Source organism: Hermetia illucens, chromosome 4 (assembly GCF_905115235.1).
Source record: "Hermetia illucens chromosome 4, iHerIll2.2.curated.20191125, whole genome shotgun sequence".
Taxonomy (NCBI): Eukaryota; Metazoa; Arthropoda; class Insecta; order Diptera; family Stratiomyidae; genus Hermetia; species Hermetia illucens.
Window position 1 is genome coordinate 99704070 of NC_051852.1, and position 23511 is coordinate 99727580.

Genomic DNA, 23511 nt, shown 5'->3' on the forward strand with positions numbered 1-23511 from the left:
GTTGAAAATCGGCCGAAATCTATCTAACGAAATTCTTTGAAATTTTCACGACTTATTCAGAACATATTTCTACGGTCTGCAAACTAGGATAATTGCGATTTATTAAGTAGTTTTTTTATTCAGTGAAGCAACCGTGAAAAAACACCAAAATTCAAAAAAAAAAGTTTAACACGGCACCAAAAATTTAGCTTTTAATATTTTTTAATAATCCTAATTTGCGGACTGTAGTTAAGTCAGTACATTAAAATGCCGTTTACTTTTTTTTTAAGATGATCACAGCGCCTTCTTGCGTGGCAGCAGAAAACACCTTTTTTTTGGAGCTATATATGCTCTATATTTCAATAAAGAACTATGCGATCGGGATGGAAAAATTACTATGCACGCTCAAGATATTAGTAAATCTATGGTGAAAAAATCGTATTTGTATCTTTATCCAGTTCTTCACAAAAAATTTCTAAAAAAAGCCAAAGAAAACGGTCTTCAAACGGGATGACCCCCTTAATGAGTAGAACATGGGAGGTGTCCGTCAATTTGTCTGACTTGATAGCGTTGTTTTTGCTGGCGATGGCACCAAGCTTGAATTAACAGCGCTGGATCCACCTTCACCGTTTTTTCTACAATCTGGAAATGCAGATACCTCAACACTACTATCAAGTTGAGGTTTCCCCGTGCTAATATGCTCTCTGTGATGTTACTTCAATCCTTCGTTTCCAACACTTGTCTCTGACGTGTTATCGGTGTACTCTGGCCCGACACAATCCGGAACGAAGAGATTCGTCAACGTACGATCGGGGACGTGTTGCGATGAAGGTAGCAATAGATAGGACCCACTTTGAGAAAGAGCGAGTGAGGTCCCCATAGAAACACAAGACACAGAACAGAATAGAAGTCTAAGCATCTCGGAAAAACCTGGAAAAAATTAAAGCACATTTCGGCGAACCGGTTACTTTGCACGTAGATTTCCCCCATTTAGGGAGTTTTGGCAACTATATTAATAAGATAACAGTTCCTCACTTACTCCCTAAGACGAATGGCTATTCAGAGTATATTAATTCATCCCTTCTCCTTTTTTGGCGGAAATAGCATATATTTGTTTATTATACATATTTAACCACAGATGCTTCGATGTCAGTAAAAATAACCATCCAAAAAATACTTCTGCTGGTTTTTAAAAAAATCCAACATTGCTTCACTCATGTTGATCGAAGAGGCCTCTAATAACACCCTATTGTATAGAAAATATAAACACCTATACGTGCGATGAAATTTCAGAGAAGGTCTTGTCCATCCGTCGACATTTTAGAAGTTTTTCCAAATTGAGGGTTTCAGTTTCTATTCAGCATTTTATATTTCCTCAAACCACACCGCACCAAAAAACCTACCATATGGATTTCTGGGATAAAAACTGAAAGGTCTTCACACTTGACAGCAAAGATGACTCGTTCAAGCTCAAAATAATTGTAAGTATAATCTCCCAAAAACTGATATAACTTTCTTCTTACTTTAGATTATATTTCAGTTTTTCTCAAAGTCGGCGTTGTACTGATAGCTGGTCATTACCAGGGCAATTTGTGAAACAAATGATTTCAAGTTCAATATTTGTGAAAAAATGCGATAAGTGCAGTCGGATTTATTCTTGTACTTTTAAAATGTAGAATCAAATATGTAAAAAAGTTTCATGTTACTTAGTAAAGAGATGAGATTTGAGTGCGAAGAGTTCGTTCCTAGCACATACCAGGCATTGAAGAGCAAAAAATGTGCGCATGGGACTATTGACTAGGGTTGTGAATAGGCCCACAACAAAAGACAGAATGTATAAATAAAAATTATAAGTGGACAAATGTTATCTGGATTTGGGAATATAAACGGAAAGCCAATGGAAAGTTCACACAGGCAAACCAACCCTAAGGATATCCCTCTCCCGTCTTCAATTAAAATTGTGTTAGGAAGATAATTTTTGTATTAACGAAGGACAAGACTCTCTACAAAGAAAATCGAGCCCTCTCAGAAGCTCAACAAGGTTTTCAATGTGAAATATATCCTTCAAGATCATTCTTGATAGAGCCAACAGCATTGATGTTGTGTAGTATTTAAACTGCCTGAACTTCAGGGACATGGGACACCCCGCCAGCCAGAAAGAAATCGGGAAACCGGAAGCTGGAGGCTTCAGGTGTGAAGCGTTTTCTGTATTACTTTTATAAAGACATTTGAGTGTGCATTTGTGCCATTAGAACGTAGCACGCAATATATGCATATATTATGTGAGAATATCCACATTCAGTACCGAATTTGCAAAGAAGCGACAATTCCCACCAAACTGGGTAGGATCATGCTCTATATAATACCCTACATTGCTGCAAAATTTCATGGTACTAGAATGAACTTAACGGGGGTTTTGCAGCCAATTACTAAAAATTAGAATAGTATACTATTATTAAATTTATTTGAATAGATATCGGCATGGATGGAATTCGGAGCCTAGGTATCATATATTGGCAGCCTCTTATTTTTTTTCAGATTTTTTGGTTTGGTTTGGTGGTCTTTTCCCCCCGCACTCCCAACCTTTCCACCAAATGTCAAAACTAAGATCGGCTTCGGAAAGTTCTAGTCGAGAACTTTCATTTGATTCTCCACATGACTATATTTGATGAAAAAAAATGTACACCCCCCTTTTGCATGTATGGGAACTCCCTCCCTTAAATTCGATGTAGAATTATGTTACTCACTGCATTCGTGAGCGTTCACAGTTCCCACGTTTCCACAAAATTTGTTGTTTTATTCTCTAGAGGATGTCGGAACCGTTGCCAGTGCAGGTTATAGTTTTCGCTTAACCGAGGCATGATTATGTTTTTTTTCTTGGTTTTTTTTTTTAACGAACTATACTTGTTTTATCATGTGTTGGTATTAGATTGTGTAAATTGCGCGCGTTTTATTAAGCTTTTTGTGTAAAACAAAACCTTATTAGAATCGATTCACTATCTGTCTGTCTATCACACCCACTTTTCGCCAAAACGGCTAAACCGATCCGAACGAAATTTGGGGGACAGATGGGAACTATGAAATCCCATGCATGTGAGTCCCATCCCATGTGAGTAGCATAAATTTAGGTGGAGTTTAAAGAGGGACTCCCCATACATGCAAAGGGGGGATTCAAAAAATTTTTTCACCGGATATAGGCAATGACAGTAACCTGCCTAGAACTGAGCGATTTAAATATCTCGGGTTAATGCTATCAGCCAATTGAGAACTACGTTATGCTCCTCGCATAGGGGAGCCCTAAAGTTAACCAGCCTCCAAAAAGAAAACAGCAGACTCTAACATTAGCTCAAAAGCTGGAAATTATAAAGATTAACAAGTCGGAATACCGGAAGCTCGCGCTTCGGATATAAAGGTTTTGTGTTCATCTTATGTAAGAAATTTCAATGCATATTTTTCTATCCGTATATAGCTACAAATCCAACATACTCCTTCATATTTTTCCAAACTACGAGACATACGTACATATTACAGCCATAGATATTACGCTCACCCTAAACAAACAAACTGCCTATTTCCGAATACTGTACACATATATGCACATATATAATTTGATCCTACCCATATTTCCGATTTACTTATATCTATCTATATAGCACGCATCTATTATATACCTACATACACACTGACAAATAACTAAAAAACTAAAACAAAATAATTGTCTGCGACCCAATTCATAAGAACTTATTTCGTTGTGGTATTGAGGAATTGATATGTGATGATGACGTCATGCAGGTTGTAGAGTGCACGAAATTCACAAAAGATTGTAAAGTTTCACCTCCTATAACTTTGTTAATAATAATTGGAGTGTCTTCAAACTTGACCAAATTGTGTATCATATTCTTCATTACACACATGCTAAATTTTGTACTTCTGGGATGAACATAAGGGGGGTGCCGGGTAAATTTCTAAAATGTGGAAATATACTATTATTAACTTTATTTGTGCAAATATCGGAACCGGATATATTTTGAGGCCTAGATTTCGTAGAGATGCACCACTGTGATTTTTTTCAGATTTTTCGGTTGGATAGGTTCTCAGAACGAAACCTGTTACACTTTTTGGGGGTCATATTTTGAGCGCTCACTCCTCCATGTTTCACCCAGTATCAAATATTGCACCAGTTTCGAAAAGTACTAATTGAGACCTTTCATTTGATACCCCACATAGCTACATTCTGTGAAAAAAAAATGTGCACCCTCCATTCACATGTATGGGAAGCCCCCCCTTAAACTTAACACAAGATGGCGCCACTTACTGCATGTAAAGGGATCACCAGATTACATACTCTTACCAACTTTCGTAACAATAGGTCCAGCCGTTTCCGAATAAATTGGGTGTGACAGACAAACAGACAGAGAGACAGACAGACGGACAGACAGACACCGTCTCGATTCTAATAAGGTTTTGTTTCACACAAAACCTTAAAAACGGCATAAGTAGGCATGTCATTATGAGGGAATATAACATAGCGTCGTCCGCAATTTATGAACCCAAGTCAGACTAACTAGATTCAGTTTTGTATCTTTGGTTTTCAGCCAAAAAAAGGGTAGGTCCATAACCGGGTCAATGATTGTTGAACAAGCTAAACAGTTTCAACAAGGATTGAACATCAATATCGATTGCAAATTTTCTGAAGGCTGGCTCAGAAACTTTAAGACTCATCACGGTATCAGAAAATTAGATATTTTTGGTGAACTGAAGTCTGCCGATATTGCAGATGGTGAAGAATTCAAAGTTAAATGCAAGTCAAGTGTGTCTGAAAATGAACTTACATCTTCTCAAGTTTATAATGCCCACGAGACTGGCGTATTGTGGCGTTGCTTACCAAACTTAACGTTTGCTGGTGGGGATGGGGAAAGTGTTAAGAGTTTTAAGGAAAATAAAGATCGGTTAACAGTACTGCTCTGTTCCCATTCATCCGGTGACCACAAACTAGATCCTTTTGTGATAAGAAAGTCAAGGCTTTGAAAGGCCTTTGATTTATGGAGCACAAACAAGTGCATGGATGGATCAAAAACTGTTTCTTCAAAAGCTTTGCGCCGACTTCGTAAAATTGAAAATATCTGAAGAAGATAGCAAAGCAATTTTGTTCTTAGACAACTGTAGAGCCCATCCAGACAAGGAAAAATTAGTGTCTGGTAACATATCAGTTGATTACCTTCCTCCCAATATGATATCCCTTCTTCAACCCATGGATCAAGTGATGATGCAGAATTTTAAGTCACATTACAGACGTTATTTTTCCAAAGTTTATTGGAATCAGATTGTGATGTGAAAGATTTGCAAAGACAGTTTTTCATTAAACATGCCATCTTCGCTATTGCTTTAGCGTGGGGTGGGTAAAGCAGGATACGCTAATAAAGTCTTGGCGTAAACTTTGGGCAGAAGTTGTGGCAGATAACGTCACAATTACTGAATGCGATGCAGTGGATGAATCGAAAGACGTTTTAGGTGATTTGCATTTAGAGAATCCCATGTCAAAAATGAACCGAACAGAAATAACAGAGTGGGTAGCAGTGATTAGCCCAACATCGACCAAATACATAGAAGTTAAAATAAATGAATTTTTAAAATGATGCTGAGCATTAAATTGTCTTACATTAAGGCGGTGGAGGAGAAAAACCCCCAAGTGTCATGCGGCAAACTCACGCAGGAGACACAGGTGACGCTTGCTCAACATAACGTAGGTGGGAACGCTGGGAACTAAGTTAACCCCTTGGTACCCGGCAAGCAGCCAAGAAGAAAACAGGCATCTTCGCCGAAGAAAACTAAGCCGACGAAAGTTCCGGATATTTCTTCGATTACGGCCCCCATTTTGACAAAAGAGGAAAAATTTACAGGTTGTAAACCTGAACAATGGATAAAAGTATGCGGCGTCTTACGACGATAACCTTCGGAAAGTTAAAGCCGATCCGGAATTGATAGACTTGAGCGGTGGTGTGAGTCGTATCAGGCGTACGCAAAAGGGGGATGTTGGAGCTAAACGAATTCAGCGTGGAAACAGCGGATAGTTTTCGCGGCCAGGTGGAAAAGGTGCTAGGTGAGCAAACAAAAATGAAAGCTCGAAAGCGAGAGATAGTAATCGAGTGCAAAGAACTAGATAGCACAGTAAAGAGTATGAAGAAGGCATATGGAGGCACACAAACCATTATTAGTAGCATTCCGGTTGAATCAGGGGTTAAACTGATTACCGCCGACAAAGTAAGAATAGGTTGGGCCGTATGCCGGCTTAGGGAACAAGTATCTCGCAAGAGGTGCTTCAGATGGCACAGCCCCAAAATTATTACTGCCGATTTCGACGAATAGGTCTTAGACTGGGCAAGTCGAATTACGGACATCAGGGGCCAAATTCTGCTTGAAATCTTCGCGGAGCTGGAGAACGTACTAGCCAACGTTGGATGCGGCAGAGGGCTAGGCTTGATTGTCAATCTGATTTACCTCAGTACCTCGTTAGTGAGAATGATGGTCTGGCGGGTGAGTGAACACTATACCCACAGTAACCACCAGGCCATCTTTCTCGACATTAGAAACGGAGAAGGCGACAGTCGAATAAACAAAAGAAGTAGGGAAACCACGACAACTGGCTCAACCGGCTCCACCGGCTTTAGAAGGGAAACCAGAATATTGGAGAAAGAATATCGCGAGCTTTGAAATAGCCTTAAGAAGGCTATACGGAAAAGTAATGAGAATTGCTGCAAGCATTTTTGCCTTGAAGCAAATACGAACCCGTGGGGCACTGCTTACAAGGTTGCAAAGAACAACATTCGTGGACAAAAATTACCCTAAGTGATGTGCCCGTGACTCTTGTTCAAAATAATCGCAATCCTTTTCCCACAACAGAAAGAAAGTGGACCTCGGCCAACGGTTCAACAGGACATCTTCTTAATCCCCGAGGTGACCGACAAAGAACTACGAGAGATCTGCGGACGAATCGTGCGTGGTGGAAGGAGTGTTTCCCAGGCAGTGGAAAAGGCAGAGCTTGGTTCTGCTACCCAAGTTCGAAAAACCACCTGGCGCACCCTCTTCATATCTCTCTACCTTTTAGACACTATTTGGAAGATTTTCAGGATAGTGATATACAACAGATTGCTTCCGTTCAGGGAGCTAACCAGTGATCTTCCAGAAGGGCGGCATGGGTCCCGGACAGCGCGGTATACGGTCGAAGCAAAAGTAACGGTCGTGGACCTAGCTCAGGAGGCAATGGCCGCTGGTTAATGCTGCGCGGTAGTGACGCTGGATGTCAGGAATGGCATTAACTAGGCCAACTAGCGTTGTTGGTTATACTGTTTCCCTGGGTACTTAAGTTGGACAATCGAGAGTTATCTCTCGGAGAGACTTCTTTGGTACAAGACGGACGGCCGGCCGAAGAAATATGTTGTGACAGCGTATTGGGGCCCCTGCTGTGGAACATAATGTATGACGGAGTGTTCGGTCTTCGCGTGCCAAAAGAGGCAGCACTGATTGGTTTTGAAGACGATCTGGCGGTGGTAGTAGTTGGGAAACACCCCCAGGACGTGGAACTGTATGGAACGAAAACCATTCATGCCATCAAAGCATGGCTATAAATAGTGAAACTGAACCTGAATCCTGACAAAGGGTAGGCGGTTCTTATTACCAATAATAATATCAAAATCCGGATTGGCAATCACGAGGTCGTTTCAAAATCGATCAATAGATGGAAGTAATGATCGATGCCAAGATGAGGTTAAAGGGGCATCTAGACTATGCCCGCGAAAAGGCTGCAAGGATGATGCCTAATATTGAAGGATTAAAATTTAGTCGCCGGCTATTTATTGCAAAGGAGATGAAATTCATACTACTATACGCGGTTCCAATCTGGACGGGAACACCGGACAACACGGTAAACCAGGGAAGGGTGATGTCGGCATATAGCGGGAAAGCGCGACGGACGCGTGACTTGCTGGTGTATACCAGAGTTCTCCTCGCGAATTAATTCTTCACGGTGGTCTCGCGGGGATAGTTGTTGTGACACCATTCCGCTTGGAAGTAAAATTTCCAAGAAATTTTGAGTTTGACTCCTGTATAAACTCAAAATGTATTCTACCACCGATCCTACTTTTTGTTGTGATTGGTGGCGTATTTCACTCTACCTTACGTAGACAATATCATATCGTCTTCATTGGAATATCTCGATTATGTAAGAAGCAGAATTTAGATCATGAATGATGACCACTGTGAATCTAGAAAAGGAGGCAAAATCGGAGTGCAAGTCACCGTCAACCAAGCAAAGTTTATGAGTCTAGCGGGCTATCGAACTCTTCCCATCTATATTCATAGAAGCGTCGAACAATTTATGTTATATTGAGTTAACGTTGTTTGCCCTGACTGTGACACCGAGTTTGATATTGCTGACCAATTTAGGGACTTTAAATCTATCCTCACTTTCTATTCTAAAATCTAAAAATGCAATGAACTTAGCACCAACCTAAAGCAGAGTCTACCCCATCTTAATATTCCCTGTAATCTTTCATCAAAATTTGCTTTCGTCACATCATTAAGGACTCCGGCTTGACACAATGGCGAGGGAAGAACTGTTTCAGCTTACAGGTCAGATATCCATAAATGTGTTTTTAATCAACACGGAAGTCTCAGTGAATGGAAAGGAATTCGGCAATGTTGCCACAGCTTGGCAACGATAAAACTTTGCGGCGGTTGTTGCGATTTTTCATGGTATAAAATTTGATTAGCTCTGGTTTTCGACTTGAATTAAATATAATTTCAAATCTAGACTTGCATTTTAATGCCAATGAATAATTCATACAGTAAGTAAAGGCGGTAATTTTTGAGTTGCTACAATATGCAGCAGAGCCCACAATAAGAATGAGAAGTAAGACTAGAATTTGTCGAGAAGCATTGATACAATGCAGTACAAAGCAAAAATGAATAAAATTGAATGATACAATAATTTAATTACTGAAAGACCAAATATACTGAGACGTTCATGCATTTACATGAAATTAATGAAAGGACAACCAGTTTTGGGGGTCAAAGGGCGGAAACCAGTTTTGGTATCTACAATGGAACACAAGACCCGGAAAACGCCTGTTGAACCAGCCCAAAGATCTGCTACCAAATCCTATCTCCACCTCTATGACGGCAAAGGATGAAAGCGAGTCTTCCAACTGTTCCTCTAGATTGTAGATGAGTGTAGGTCTGATCATTCTACCCGGAAACGACCTGCTACAAAGCCCCGAAAAGAGCCTCGGACTAGGTTGAACGCACAACGACTAACACGAAAATGGACAAACGAGTTACATATTTTCTTAAAGCCCGCCAACCACGTTCACTTCAGTCTGTCAGTTACGCCGGATGAGCTCGAAATGCACCTGGCCGCCAATTGAACTGAAGGTATCATACGCGTACCGCAACATCATTAATTCAACTCTAGACGTAGGGGGGCTTGAGAAAAGCATTTGAGATATTTCTTGGGTCAGCATTTACCCAAATCATCACCAGCGATAAAAAAATGCTCGTTCACATCCTAAACAAACATGAAATCCTTGCTCACAGCCTGAACCAACATGTCTGGCTGGCCGGCCGAATCATTTTTCATTCAATCACAGGCCGCCTGAACAGTCAAAACTGACAGAACAAGCGCATCACATCCACGTTACGGCCGCCGGTCAAATGCGGACTCTTCAGGCGTAACTGACAGGTCGGACTGAACATGGATGGCGGGCTTAAGGAAAGTGCACTCTTTAGGCGAAACAGAAGCTATTTAATAGTTAGACGATGACACTGCTAACATCGCTTTGCAAGAAATACACTGAATAGGGGCCGATTTCTCAAAGACGAGCAATGCATGTTAGCACTGGTGAAGGGAACAATTGGTTCCCGAAATATCGGTTTTCGCAAGACCAATAAATCAACACTAGGGTATGGAAAAAACAAGCTTTTATTATTTCATATGTTTAGGGTGGTTATTTTCCCCGAAAATTTTATTTTCGGAAGAAAAAGACCATGAATTTAAGCTTCCCAACAAACATTCGTCTAAAATGGCAAAGTACTCCAGTGCCGTCATTCTGCCCATAATTCTATTGCACTGACCAATATCACTTCACTTTATACATTCGCGCGGCATCAGAGCCGCGGCCAAATTTTACAGTAGATGTAGCAAATCGAGCGATCAGTTGTTCACCTGTGTGTGCCCATGCCCACTGCTTGCTGTCAGAACCGAGTCTATTAATTTTCGTTTCGTCCGACCACACAACTTTCTTCCAATCCTCAACAGTATAAGATTCATTCGTCGAATCTAGATGTCATTTGTTATGTCTCATTGTAAGTAGTGGTTTCTCACCTTTGGACTTTATTTGAATCCGCTTTCTGTTGAGACATTTCGCACTGTTTAAGTTGACAAAAATACTTTATCATCATTTTGGAAGCTTCTATTGACGTCTTCAGCATTATTTTGGACTCCAAGTGTTATTTGCCGGGGGATGCGTGGTCTCATCGTACTCAAAAGACACGAGGGAGATCCATGATGGATGCTGTTATCGAAGTAGTGGATACAGTTCATCGAACTGAGGCACATAAAAATCGAGCTCGATGAATAGTGCTTGACATCAGAAATGCCTTTAATTTCATAGATGCTAGGCACACCAGAAGATTCTTTCCACGTGCCGGGCTATCTGCAACAAATTTCCCGCGATTGGCTGTCCAGAGGTCAAGCAGAACGAGTGGCAGGACTTTCGACCAAGAAGGGTCGTCTTGGGCCAATATAACGGCATTCAACGTCGTTTGCCAGCATTTCATTGAACTGCGGATTTTACGCGGTTGTCCAATGGCGTTTGAAGCCAAGGTGTTTGCTCAACTCTGAGAAAGTAGCATTTCCTGGTCGCTGTTTATAATTGCCGCCATATCGAAGCGTGGAATCCACTCTTGGAGTTTGTGCAAAAATGCCTTTCAAATGTATAGCCTCAGGCCACCGCATGAACCTACCGATGATTGTGAGGCAATACCTCCAACCGTGCGAGTCTCGCAAAGGTCCAATTAAATCGAGATGGATTGTGTAGAAGATATTGTCTGGCTCGAGAATTAATGTCCTTGTTCATGGAAATTATAGTAATATACTATTATTAACTTTCTTTGAACAGAGATCCGTATGAAAGGTATTTCGGAGCCAAGGCACCATATAGTGGCAGCCTCCTGATTTTTTTCAGATTTTTCGGTTTGGTAGTTTCTGAGAATGGCCCCCTTGAAGAAATGATCACTTTCAACCCCCCGCACTCCCCACATTTCCAAGAAATGTCAAAACTAAGACCGGCTTCGAAAAGTACTAATCGAGACCTTTAATTTGATAACCCACATGACTATATTTGATGAAAAAAAATTTTACACCCCTCTTTTGCATGTATGGGGACCCCCCCCCTTAAATTCAACGTAAAAGGATGTAACTCACTGTATGTGTGAGCGTTCACAGTTCCCACCTTTCTACCAAATTTGGTGTCAATCGCTATAACCGTCTCCGAGAAAAATGCGTGTGACGGACAGACAGACGGACAGACAGACAGACAGACGGTAAACCGATTTTAATAAGGTTTTGTGTTTACACAAAACCTTAAAAAAACGACAGTTCGCAATAGAATCGGCAAAATCCTGCATGAGTGGAATGAGATATGGGTCTTGGTTTAGGGACTAAGTGAAGCGGCGAAGACCAACAGCTGTCCGTAGGACTGTGAATACCCTTCCTAAGAAGTTCTTCGAGTTCTTTCCACGCAACTGCGAGCCTTTGCGGTGGTTAAAGAAGCACCTCGGAAAAGATAAGGGAATAGTGTTGAATCAGTGCTGAACATAATGCTTAACGGGCTTAAAGAGAATACGATCGGTAATGATGTCGCCGTATATTCCTCAACGTCTTCAAAAATGATGGAAAGAGTACTAGATATACAAAATATGCTTTCTGATGACCTAAGGGAGTTGAGTAATCAATGAGGGACCCGTTATGTAGATCCACTAGCAAGCCATAGTGCCATAAGAATTCTACGCCTACGATGGGAATGCTGATGTTCGCGATAATGAAGCGCCATGAAAACACTTATTGAGGTCCTAAACTCATATCTGCCTCCCAGTAACCATACGTGTGGATCAACAACGAATTCGCTGCCACGAGTTTCGACGATTGCGGTGATAAATTATGATTCCAGGATACGAAAAGAACGGAGACTTTAGCGCCTATATCGCCCCTCAAGGAGTGGTAAATTGCATTTCGGGTAGCCGTAGAGCTCCCGGCTAGTCTAGTCCTTTGGTTAGAAAGTGTGGGGGCTGGTACATTTCGTGACATATTCGGCGAACTTATGACAGTACTTGCCGACAGTCCTGATGACCTACTACTTGATCGCCCTTTTCACGAGACACCTCCCCAACCACGGGTTGCACGTGGACCTCATAGCATTGGTGGCGATTAACGTATGCAGAGACCACGAATCTGCACATGATAGGATGGCCTATGTGCCTCCCGGAAAGCTTTGCAGCCACAAAGACTGTAACTGGTTGGTATGGATTTCTCAACCACCCCCCCCCCCCTTTTACATAAGAAATATACCTGAAGCGCCAGCTTCCGGTATTCTGATTTGTTTTTTGGTAAAAACGATACCTAATTTTCAAGAGAACTTTTTTTTTCAGAATTCCAGAAAAACTACTTGTCTTTTGCGGTAAACCATTCATTAAGTCCTTTTTCAACTTCTTCTAAGGCTGCTCTGTGAGCGTATGCACCATCGATGCGGAAAGGTGATAGTCAAATAGCGTCAGTCTGGAAAGTACAGCGGGTGTGAAGGGATGCGCCATGCAAACGTTTTCAAAATGCCTTTCACTGGTTTCACTATGTGAGGCGGGTCACTTTCGTGTAACAAAACTACTTTGCCGTGACTTGGGGCCCATTCTTGTCATTTTTCGATCAATGCGTGGTTTCAATTAATCAGTTGTTGGCAATAGCATTGTGTATTAATTGTTTTGCCGAGCATCGAGAGTTCATAATACACAATACCGCTGTGGGCCCACAAGATCGAGAACATGGTGTTCTTGCCGAAGTGATTTGACCTTGGTATTGAAGAAGCGGCTTTGGTACGTGAAAATCCCTTTTTCCGTTTAGGATTCTCAAAATAAATCCATTTTTCGTCAATTGCATGCAAAACTGATTTCCTTCTGTAACGTTGAGGCAGCATTCCACATGTGATTTCCGACTTTCCATTTCGCGTTCATTCAAATTTTGGGGATCCATCTACCGCGTTTATCGAGTTTTCTCATTGCTCATTAACGTCTATTGGCTATTTCTTGAGTCATATTTTATGTTTGGTAAGACAATTGCTGCTGAGTTTCAGTTAGGTCTTCATGCAATAACTCCTGCAATTGCTCGCCATTGTACTTGTATGGTCTACCACAGAGCTCTTTGCCTTTCACACCTTCTGAATTTTCGAAATCTTGCCGTACATGTTTATATCGAAGGAGCGAATTCACGGTGGGTCTCTACCGGGAAACGATGACTTGCAACAACCTTTTTCTTTTGCTGGAGTAAGAAAAATAACAGGTGCCGGAAATACTCTTTATCTGGCGCAAAACTGGACATGATCGCTGAACGATAAAACAGACGCAAATTTTTACCCGATTCAATTTGTGCATGTTTTTAGCTGACTATCAGGTGACCAAAATGACGTATGTGCCAAACCAATATGCTGCCTAGTTTTTGCCGGGCCATCTCTTAAAAAAAAACGGGAAAAACTTATGCATGCACCTGGTATACAGGCACAGACGAGCAGACAACGTTATCAGAGAGACGCTGAGGAGCGCTGACGAATGAAATCGTGTTGCGCATTACGTTCGGAAAAGATGATGGGACCGGATGGCAAGGAGTTCCTTAAACAATCCCCTTCTTTCTCTCTGACCCATTGGAAAAAACGGAATTTCGTAAGCTCGTAAGGCCAGAGACGTTTAGGACAAGCCAAGAGAAATGTGTCACACGGTTCCAAAGTGGTTCTTGAATGGCGGATAGTTATCTCCGTCCAAGACAATGTGATGCAAATGAGAGCTCCCTATTCATGGCATGTCCATCTTAAAATAGCACAGAAAAGTGTTTCATTGAAGTAGTTGGGTTGGCTGGTTTCTGGCCACCCTTAATCAAATCAAAAATGAACGGAAGCAAAGAAAAAGATACTTGCGGCCAAGTAAGCTAGATGTTCAACTTTTCCACTTTTTCCTATGTCCAAGCTCGTTAGTGTCACAGAAAAACGTTTAAGACAGTTGCATGGCAATAGCATTCCTGGCAAGATATCATTCATAGAAGGAAAATTCAACGCCTGCTTGCAAGTACACAATCTGAAAATTGAATTACTCATTAAGAGCCGGTTCCTAATGAGCGCCGGTCACCAGAACGCTTCCATTCAACAGCGTCTCATTCAACTCGCGCTTTAAACGGGGCACAATCAACGAGCACCGTATAAGTACCGAATCGGAAAACCCACACCTTCCCAGTCTCCTTACTTGGAGGTGTCCAGTCGGATCATCCGCCTTTCGCAGACCAAGATTCAGGCTTAATTGCTCGAGAGGCAAATCTTTGCTTATGCCCCAGGGACTGGACTACTTGCCCTTATCCACTTTTGGCAGTAATTATCTCTGTCCATTTGGCCATAACTCAACGCTGAGTTGATGAAAAATTCAGTGCAAATAAACACAAAACGTTTGTCGCTCGACTTCCACTCGTTTCCCATTGACTTCTGACTCCGAACTTCCAATTCCGCGGGGAACGGCGTGTGGGTGGCGAAGGGATCGCTCGCGTGCAAATGGGGTTAGCCCGGGGGCGGGGGTGGGATTTGAAAAAGTCAAGGGCCTCCCAGCAGCCGGATGAGTTGGAAGAATCGATTGCCAGCGACCTACCGTAAACGAGACTCTGTAGGTGTTGCGGCTGGTGGCCGCGTGCCACTGTTGGCACCTGACGCTCAGTGGAGAGCGGCCGATGCCGTGAAAATGGTGAAAAGGGCATCCACCGAGGGTAAGTCGGGTCAAAGAGCCCCAAGTGGATCCCTCAGTCACTTAAGATTATCTGCAGCAATCCACACGCAATCTGAGTCGGACAACCGGGCAATGACTCACTCACGCCGCACAATCTCGCGGCAGCGATGATGCAAAGCCAAAGCACTTTGACAGCTCGAATCGGACATGCTGGGGCCGACCGGGTCTGGGAAGCTCGCTGCACGCGAGTGAGACGGCCGCCCCTCTAGCGCCTGCATGCAAGCGAGACGGTGCGTAAATAAAACACGTCAACATTTCCAGATCATCAGCGCTAGCGGTGAACTGTTTTTGCACAAATCAACCTGCCGCGTCCGCTCGCGTGACAGGCATTCGACGAAACAAGCGAATCCTCCGCATCCGGGACAGCTGACAGGCTGCAAGTGGCAGACCAGGGAGTCTTCCGACTGCTTCCCAACTCCAGGGCTCGACGCTGGTCGGAGTGGGGCGCGAAATTGATTTTACACGAGAATGATGTAGGCAAATCGAAATGGAGCGCTTCTCGCCGGGACGATTTTTCCGTGGAAACGAGTGTTTCCTCGGCGCGGCTAATGTCCCACATGAATGAAAATGAATAAAGGATACGTACCGCTCTGCTCGCCGAGAAAAACCAATTTAAATTTCCTAAGCGGATTCCCGAAATCGCCAGACGATGACATTTTCCCAGAGGATGACGACGTTCCCTTCCTTCGCTAGACACAGGCACTCGCGGACACCGCAAAGTACAGCTCGGAAAAAGTCTTTCCGGAGGATCTCCTAGTTCACGTACGTGGTTACAAGGCCGGCTCGATTGCAGAACGTTCCAACTCTCCTTTTCGCCCGGAAACACTAACTCTACGCGAGAAACACAGGAAATTAGCGGCGGCTCGCCTCGGGCAACTGAACTACTGAAATGATGACGACCCGAAATGACCTAATTCGCACAGCGGATTTTCAGGATTTCGCGATAATTCTACAAGCGTCTACGGCACTCGAGTGCTCGGAAAAGGGTCACGGCTGCGGACGATAGAAAACCACAGAATCACAGAGAAAACGTAAGCGACGACAAAAAAAGTGACAGCCACTCCTCGCAGTAGATTCACACAGAGCGCATACAAGAGCGAACGGCGAACAAGACGACGTCGGTTTTCGCATGTCAAATGGCTGCCTCGGCGACGATTTTGAAAGTTCTTATTAGAAGTTGTTAGGAGGTGTGCCCTATGAATGATTGAGTGGGATTATTTGAAAATTTGGCGGGAGCCTTGAATTGGACACGTTTAATTTTTATATTTAAGTGTAATTCTACACCTTATTTGCAATTAGATCTTAAATACGAATGTTTTACTTCTGTTCCTACTAAGTTCTAGCTAAATTGTCATGAAATATGTATCATGTATTCACTGCAAGAAACCATCCCCTTCCCAATGGTACAAAAATATTTCCTGCAGTACAATTTCTCCTGCATGTTGACATCTGACGTATCCCATGGCTGCCAACTGCAACCAATCGGAACTAATTTGCCAATGACTTTGACAATTCTGTCACGGATCTTGTCACTTGGCACCACCTGATAAAAAGTGTCGATATCAGTTCACCGCATCCACTCGTTTCCATTCTTTTGTAAATGTAATACATTCGCGGCATCGATGGATCAGGACAATCTACGTCAGCGACAAAAGGACCAACCTACCGTTGACGGGCCGTTCTCTGCGAGCGAGATCACCGCAGAAATGACGCCGAAAGAGGCGTATTTCGAGCAGCTTCGCACTTGGGTCAACCAAGCCAACATGTCCCAAAATGCGCTCGCCTGCTTCCCGTACTACTTAATGGCCAACTACCCGCAGCTGTTCCAGAGCCAGGGTTCGAGTGCGGCCGGCAGTGCGACTCAAATGAATGGGGGACTCCCTGGCGCAGGGCAAAATAATGTCCCCAATGAATTGCGCGGCGAACGTCGCTTAGCCGATTATTTCGAGAATCTGCGCCAGGAGGAGAGTAAGCTGTTGGCGTTGCACATATCACTGGATTATCCGCTCATTTTTGCTCGATTTCAGTTATTAACCAGAACGGAGGGTACGAGTTCGTGATAGCACCTTTTTGGAAGAGGTTCGTGGCGGAGCTGATTGATGTGATGATTCTGCTGTTGCTGAAGATTATGGTCACCTTCACGGTCGTTGACATGCTCGACTTAACTGTGTAAGTACTCTGCCTTCTAGACCTTGCGAAGTTACGCTCGGAAATGCATAGTGTCCGCGCTAGGATTTCGGCACACTGAAGGCGCTGGACATGCTAAGCTTGGTCGTATTATTATGACCGCGGCTGGCGTTCTCTCACTAGGGGCGACGTTTCACCACGCCCACTGTCGGCTTGTCTGGCTTTATTCGGATTTGAAGTTGAAATCCAATTTGCAGGAATCCCAAAGGATACAGAAAGTATTTCATTCCCTTCAGAAGGATTGAATGCGAGATGCCGGCAAACGAGATGATATATGTTTTCCAGGCAGCGATTATCTGCGACCTTAAACCGGTCGACCAGAGCATTGCCCGAGTAAGTATTCTGACCACCAAGCTGGCGGCACCACCTGGGACAGTTCTCTGCCGATCCAATGTCGATGGGATGATGTGATCCTAACTGTGCCAATTTGGTAGTTGCGGTGTGTGTCAAGAGGCAGCTCCTTCGAGACCCTGGTCGGGTAGTGTGCATTGAATCGGGGTTAGTACACAGCGTCGCCCTGAGCGATCCCTCCGGGAGATTCGGGGTCAGCTGAGCATAGGTCAGACCTCACGGAGCTGGGGTAGGGGCTTTGTTCCCGAGGGTACACCTCTTCTTGGAGATTGCGGCTTGCTCCCTTGCACACGATGTGCTAGAAAAATCACATGGAGAATTAAATTAAAACAAAAGCTCGATGTAATAGTAGGAAATGAAGAAGAGTTGCAGTGCGATTGCCGGTGCAGTGTTCTTGTTCCGTTCCGGAAAAAGCTCAGTTAAAACGCTAGACCAGAGCAGGTGGATTCGAACGAGAACCGAGTGGAAGTGCAGTCGATCGTCCTAGCTAGAACCGACAATGGTGAAACGCATGCGGTCGACAAACGTTTTTCTAGAAGAATGTCGCTACAGGTGTCAAAAGCGGGCTGATGAAATTGGAGGAGCTACTGAATCATATTTCCTTTTACGGGGGAACATGGACAGCAGTGGAAGACGAAAAGGAGAAACAGCTGTACTTCCCGTTGAGAACATGGTAAGCGCCAAACGGATCACAGACGGCCCACTGCAAAGCGAACTGAGGAAACGCGGAAAGAGAAAGACGCGTCTGAAGAAAACTTTATCCAGGTTGCCTCCAGGGCCCGAAAAAGAAGGTAAAAAAAGATAAAAAGAAACACCACCCTACGTAACTCGCCTGCTCAAAAAGAATGAGGTTAGAAATAGAAAAACACTGACAGAACAGTCGAGGAAGAAGGACTAGATTGTCGGCTATGCTCACTAAGTCAGCGGAAAGCAAGATATTTGCGGAAACCCTCATCGAAATCTGCTAAAAAAACAAAAACCAGAGATAATGGAGCGGCAATGAAGTGCCGGAAAACGAAGGGTAGCGGAAACTTCGTTGAAATAGGCCCAAAGAAAAGCAGTAATAGTACGTTCTTCTAAGCGGTCAAGGGCTAGTGGGAGTGAAGATTCTGGTTCCTAGTTTAGAGCCTAGAAATCCAAGATCGTGCCTGTCTCAGAGAGAAGGTCGAAGTTCAAAAGGCCATAAAGCATGCATGTCCAGAAGCAACCAATATCCCGATAGGTATTCACTTGTGTAAGTGTTCGCTATGGTAGAGGTGATCAAGCACACGCGAGGAAGCTCCTTAATAGAAGGAAAATCAAAATTTGGGTGCCAGGTATACAACAAGAGGAGGCAGATTGTCCACCTCCAGATGCGGCCAGGTAGGCCACCTAGCAAAGACTTGCAATGAAATCGAGAATTCTGTTTTCTGCAAAGATCGTGGCTCTGGTGAAAAAGCTATACACACTGTGGGTTCGGGGCGGTGTCCAGTCTTCAGGGCGGTTTCATGGTATCTCGACTTATCAAATACGGTGGCCTTCTGGGTTCGGGAAGGCATTCGGCTTCGTTTTCTTTCTTGCCCAACGCCGAAGGAATGGTTGTTTAGGATAAGTGAAGGGTCCTAAGTCCACATCCACTTGCTGTTGGACCGGACCAAAGGGAGAGCAACTTACTCTCACGTTTTTTGTTCTACGGATCCCTCGTTTGGGGCATGGAACCCAAGGATTTAAAAAATATAGGGACAAACGGTTTCGTCCAGGGCAGAGGCAACTCGTCAGAGGGAATGACTGTGTCTCGATTCGGTGTTCAGGGATAACGTTTTTCAGCGTTTACTCAACGCCGAATGAGATGATGCCGATAAATAAAAGCAAATAAAAGAGTAGATTGCCGGGTACTTATCCCCAAGGCAATTCGGGTTCAGAGCAAGAAGATCCACGGTAAATACTGTTATGATGGTCGTGTATGGGATTCATCGAACCGAGGCACACACCGCAGATATTGACGGATAACGCTCCTCGTAATGCTTGATGTCAGAAATGCCTTCAACTCCATAAGATGGAGAGGTATGCTAGGCGCATTACCGATAGTCTGCTAAGATTCAACAAGCCAGGAGGATTGCGCCTGATCGATTATGGGAGCGACGTTGCGGCACTTGTTATCGGACGCACTGTTGAATAGGCGCAAAGCAGACTTGACATATTGACCCGACAGGTGAGCGGATGGATAGCTGCGCCTGCTGGTTTCAGCCTTGTGCTTCTGACGAGAAAGAACATCTTGACCCTAAGTCTCATATCGATCGGCGACTTGATTATATAGTCAAAACTAGTGGTTAAATCATCATCATCAACGGCGCAACAACCGTTATCCGGTCTAGGCCTGCCTTAATAAGGAACTCCAGACATCCCGGCTTTGTACCGAGGTCCACCAATTCGATATCCCTAAAAGCTGTCTGGCATCCTGATCTACGCCATCGCTCCATCTCTGGCAGGGTCTGCCTCGACTTTCCGGGTGGGATCATCCTCATCCATACGGATTAAATGACCCGCCCACCGTAACCTATTGAGCCGGATTTTATCCACAACCTGACGGTCATGGTATCGCTCATAGATTTCGTCATTGTGTCGGCTACGGAATCGTCCATCCTCATGTAGGGGGTCAAAAATTTTTCAGAGGATTCTTTTCTCGAATGCGGCCAAGAGTTCGCAATTTTTCTTGCTAAGAACCCAAGTTTCCGTAAGACAGTAAAGAGCTTTGACCCTATGGTGAGACGTTTCGAGCGGAACAGTCTTTGTAAGCTGAAATAGGCTCTGTTGGCTGACAACAACCGTGTGCGGATTTCATCATCGTAGCTGTTATCGGTTGTGATTTTCGACCCTAGATAGGAGAAATTGTCAACGGTCTCAAAGTTGTAGTCTCCTATCCTTATTCTTCCTGTTTGACCAGTGCGGTTTGATGTTGTTGGTTGATTCATCTTCGGTGCTGACGTTGCCACCATATATTTTGTCTTGCCTTCATATGCATTTGGAATATTGCCGGAAACGAGGAGTGATTTGCAAAATTTCGAGCGGCAGATACGAAATACTATGTCCAAATTCCGAATGAACCACCAAAATTATGCAGTGGATATTGGGGCATTGGGGCTTACTTGAAATTGTGGTACGGCATCATCACCAAGATAATTCGCTACGTCCTTTCCATGCGTCTGATTGTGGAGTTGTCTCTATAAAACTTGCAGGGCCGACTTTTCAAACTCTTTGTGTGGGATGAAGTCAAATCAGGTGCAGATCGATTAAAGAAAATCGAAGTCAATACACGATAAACATGTAGAATGTCTCTGGCAGCCCTTTATCGATCTCTATTTCAAAGGGTCAAAGGTTAGTATAGGTCCCAGGGCAAAACATGGATTTGTATCCACGATAGATCATAAAATCTGGGAAACGCCTGCTGAACTAACACCAACAGCTCTACTACCAAACCCTACCTGCACCTCCAAATGTGACCGCTGGGAACTCTTTTTTTTAACGAAAAGCTGCGGACGGAGAAAGATGAAGGCGAAGCTCCCGCGCCTAACAACGGGACAAATTGTACTGGTCCTGCAGGTTGGGGGTTGGGTAGGGCTGACAACCCTACACGGAACTCACAAAAGGAGCGGACTGGATTGTAAACACAATAAGGAACCCGGCAACGAAAACGGAATAACGATTTGCGCATTTTCTTATGGAACCTACACTCCCTGTACAAAGAAGGAGCTGGCAAACAGCTAACCTATACCCTGTTCCAATATAGGACTGATGTAATAGCGTTGCAGGAGCGGCGATGGACAGGAGCCGGTTTCCTGGAGAACAGCCACTGCACCATCTATTATCAGTGCTATCCAATAAACCATGTGCCGAGAGTAGATTACCTAGTCAACTAAGAAATGGAACCGGCTGTTATCAGCTTCGAAAACACAAGTGAACGTGCTTGCAAGGCAAATTTAGAAATATAAACCTCATTAACGTTCACGCCCTTACAAAGAAGATTGCAGAGTCGGAGAAGAATACCTTCCACGAGGCAATAGAACGAACCCTCGAAGCCTGTCCTAAGTATGATATCCAAATCATACTTGGGGATTTTAACAGCCAATTAGGGACGGAGCCCGTATTCAGGTGAAACATTGGCTCCCATAACTTAGGTAAGGATACCAATGATACTGAACTGCGGGTTATTAAATTAGCAATGTCATACGAAATGGTTGTTGGTAGTACCTGGTTTGCGCGGACTTACTCCTTTTGCTGCTAAATGTGTTCCCAGTAGTTTTTGAGCACACTACGGATAATGGATAAACAAGAAAAACAAAGGTTTCGCCGTTGTACTTGCATTAATTAAGCGTAGATTTCCAAAACAGATTACTCTTGCTGTTTGAATTAAACGCATTTTCATTTATTTTATTGTACTTACAGTGCAAACAATTTGAACATGGAAAAACTCAAAAAAGCTATCGAAAGCAACTACATTGAATTCATTTTCATGACCTCGGATTTTCTCATCTTGGAAATCATCACGCGCATTGGCGTATGTTTCTACGAAGCTTTGTGGACAATGACTGGCCATGTCTACGTAGGTGGAGCCACACCTGGTAAAATTCTGATGGGAATTCGTATCGTACATGTTGAAGCCGTGGTTCCTTTGGAACCTGTTCAACCAGGAATGAATATCAATAACACTGGCAGACCGTTACGTGCCTTACTTTATCCCGCAAGCAACCTGGGCTTTCGACGTGCGCTTTTCCGTTCGGTCGCAAAAAATGTCCTAATGGCGTTACTGTTTCCAATGTGCTTTATAATGTTGTTCTTCAAGAACAATCGGACGGGATATGATATTATGACGAAAACAATAGTTGTGGAGGAGAATCATGCACCGACACTTCGACGACGATAACTAAGTTATTGTTAATATGTATGTTAAGACTGCAAGAGATTTTTTTTTGATAATTATATCGCTTAGAAGCCATGCTTTTTTGCCTTTATGCCATCCCCAGTTTTGTATTCCTTGCTCTTTGCATATTCATAGTATAATGTGCTAACAATTTTCGAACATTCATTTTTCAGTGTGAAAAGTTTCTCATTTTTAGGCGTTAAACATTTCTATCTCGCTTCATAGTCATCTTAATTTGGTGTTAGTTGCATACGTTAATATTTTTATCCAACTCCAGTTAAGAAATGCTGTCTCATTGTTTATCAATTTATCTGGAACTATCTGAGTCATTTGATGAAAAACGGAATAGTTCTTATCACCCATATACGGCTTTGTCTTATTACGTTGCCTTTTCACATGTTATTCACTTTGTAAAAGAACGGTCGGAATGCTAGGTGATTGTTTTGAGATAGACTCTTGTATCGTTACAGCAGAAACATTTTGGTTATTGATAGTTATTTTTTAAACTGAAAATACAGAAGGACTCTCCTTATAATAATGCATGTCCCTGACACGTATGGGTAAGCGGCATCATATCTCTGTGTTAATTCTAATAAAAAAAATGTGAAACATATTTTGTATATATAATTGTGATGTTTATCGAAAAAAATAAATCCTTTTTCGATGTATTGCTTTTGAGTTTGATTGTAATGATATGTCGCCCTAATCTGTATGGGTAGCGAGAGAAGAATTTGAGAACATCAAAATGGAACTAACTCGCATTGGTGTATTCATTCAGGAACAGTTTTAATAGGAACAAAATAAAAAAAAATAACATCTACTTTCATCAATTTCTAATCAGTTTACTGTCTGTTTACCTATCCGTATGTCTGATAAAAAACTTCAAAAGTTACCGTTGGCTCCCTCCAGCTTGTTATATGGGACTCTTTCCTAATAAAACCACTTCCTTCCACTATCCCCGCGGAAATCCCATGTGGTATTCCGTCGCGGGGCAGGATCAGAATTTATCCTACACC

The 23511-nt window shown here is 43.2% G+C and overlaps 2 protein-coding genes across 4 annotated transcripts in view; one reads left to right on the forward strand and one right to left on the reverse strand.

The window, feature by feature from the left end:
- Positions 1-16204, reverse strand: part of LOC119654890 (ras-related protein Rab6) — an 81572-nt gene extending 65368 nt beyond the window's left edge. Inside the window, exon 1 of one of the 3 annotated variants that reach the window (XM_038060508.1) lies at positions 14211-14233. Coding sequence is in view for 2 of the 3 variants with exons in the window: in XM_038060506.1 (XP_037916434.1) it covers positions 15647-15716 (70 nt within the window). In the remaining variant the exon portion in view is untranslated. Of the gene's footprint in view, positions 1-14210; positions 14234-15646 lie in introns of those variants that run through there. The other 2 variants (XM_038060506.1, XM_038060507.1) reach the window with 2 other exon arrangements.
- A 348-nt stretch (positions 16205-16552) lies between these two features.
- On the forward strand, positions 16553-23163 carry LOC119655032 (protein FAM8A1). Its single transcript, XM_038060709.1, has 3 exons — positions 16553-17028; positions 17088-17229; positions 22021-23163. Exons 1-3 carry the CDS (start codon positions 16683-16685, stop codon positions 22496-22498), a joined length of 966 nt encoding a protein of 321 aa, XP_037916637.1. The 5' UTR covers positions 16553-16682; the 3' UTR covers positions 22499-23163.
- The last annotated feature ends 348 nt before the right edge of the window (positions 23164-23511 follow it).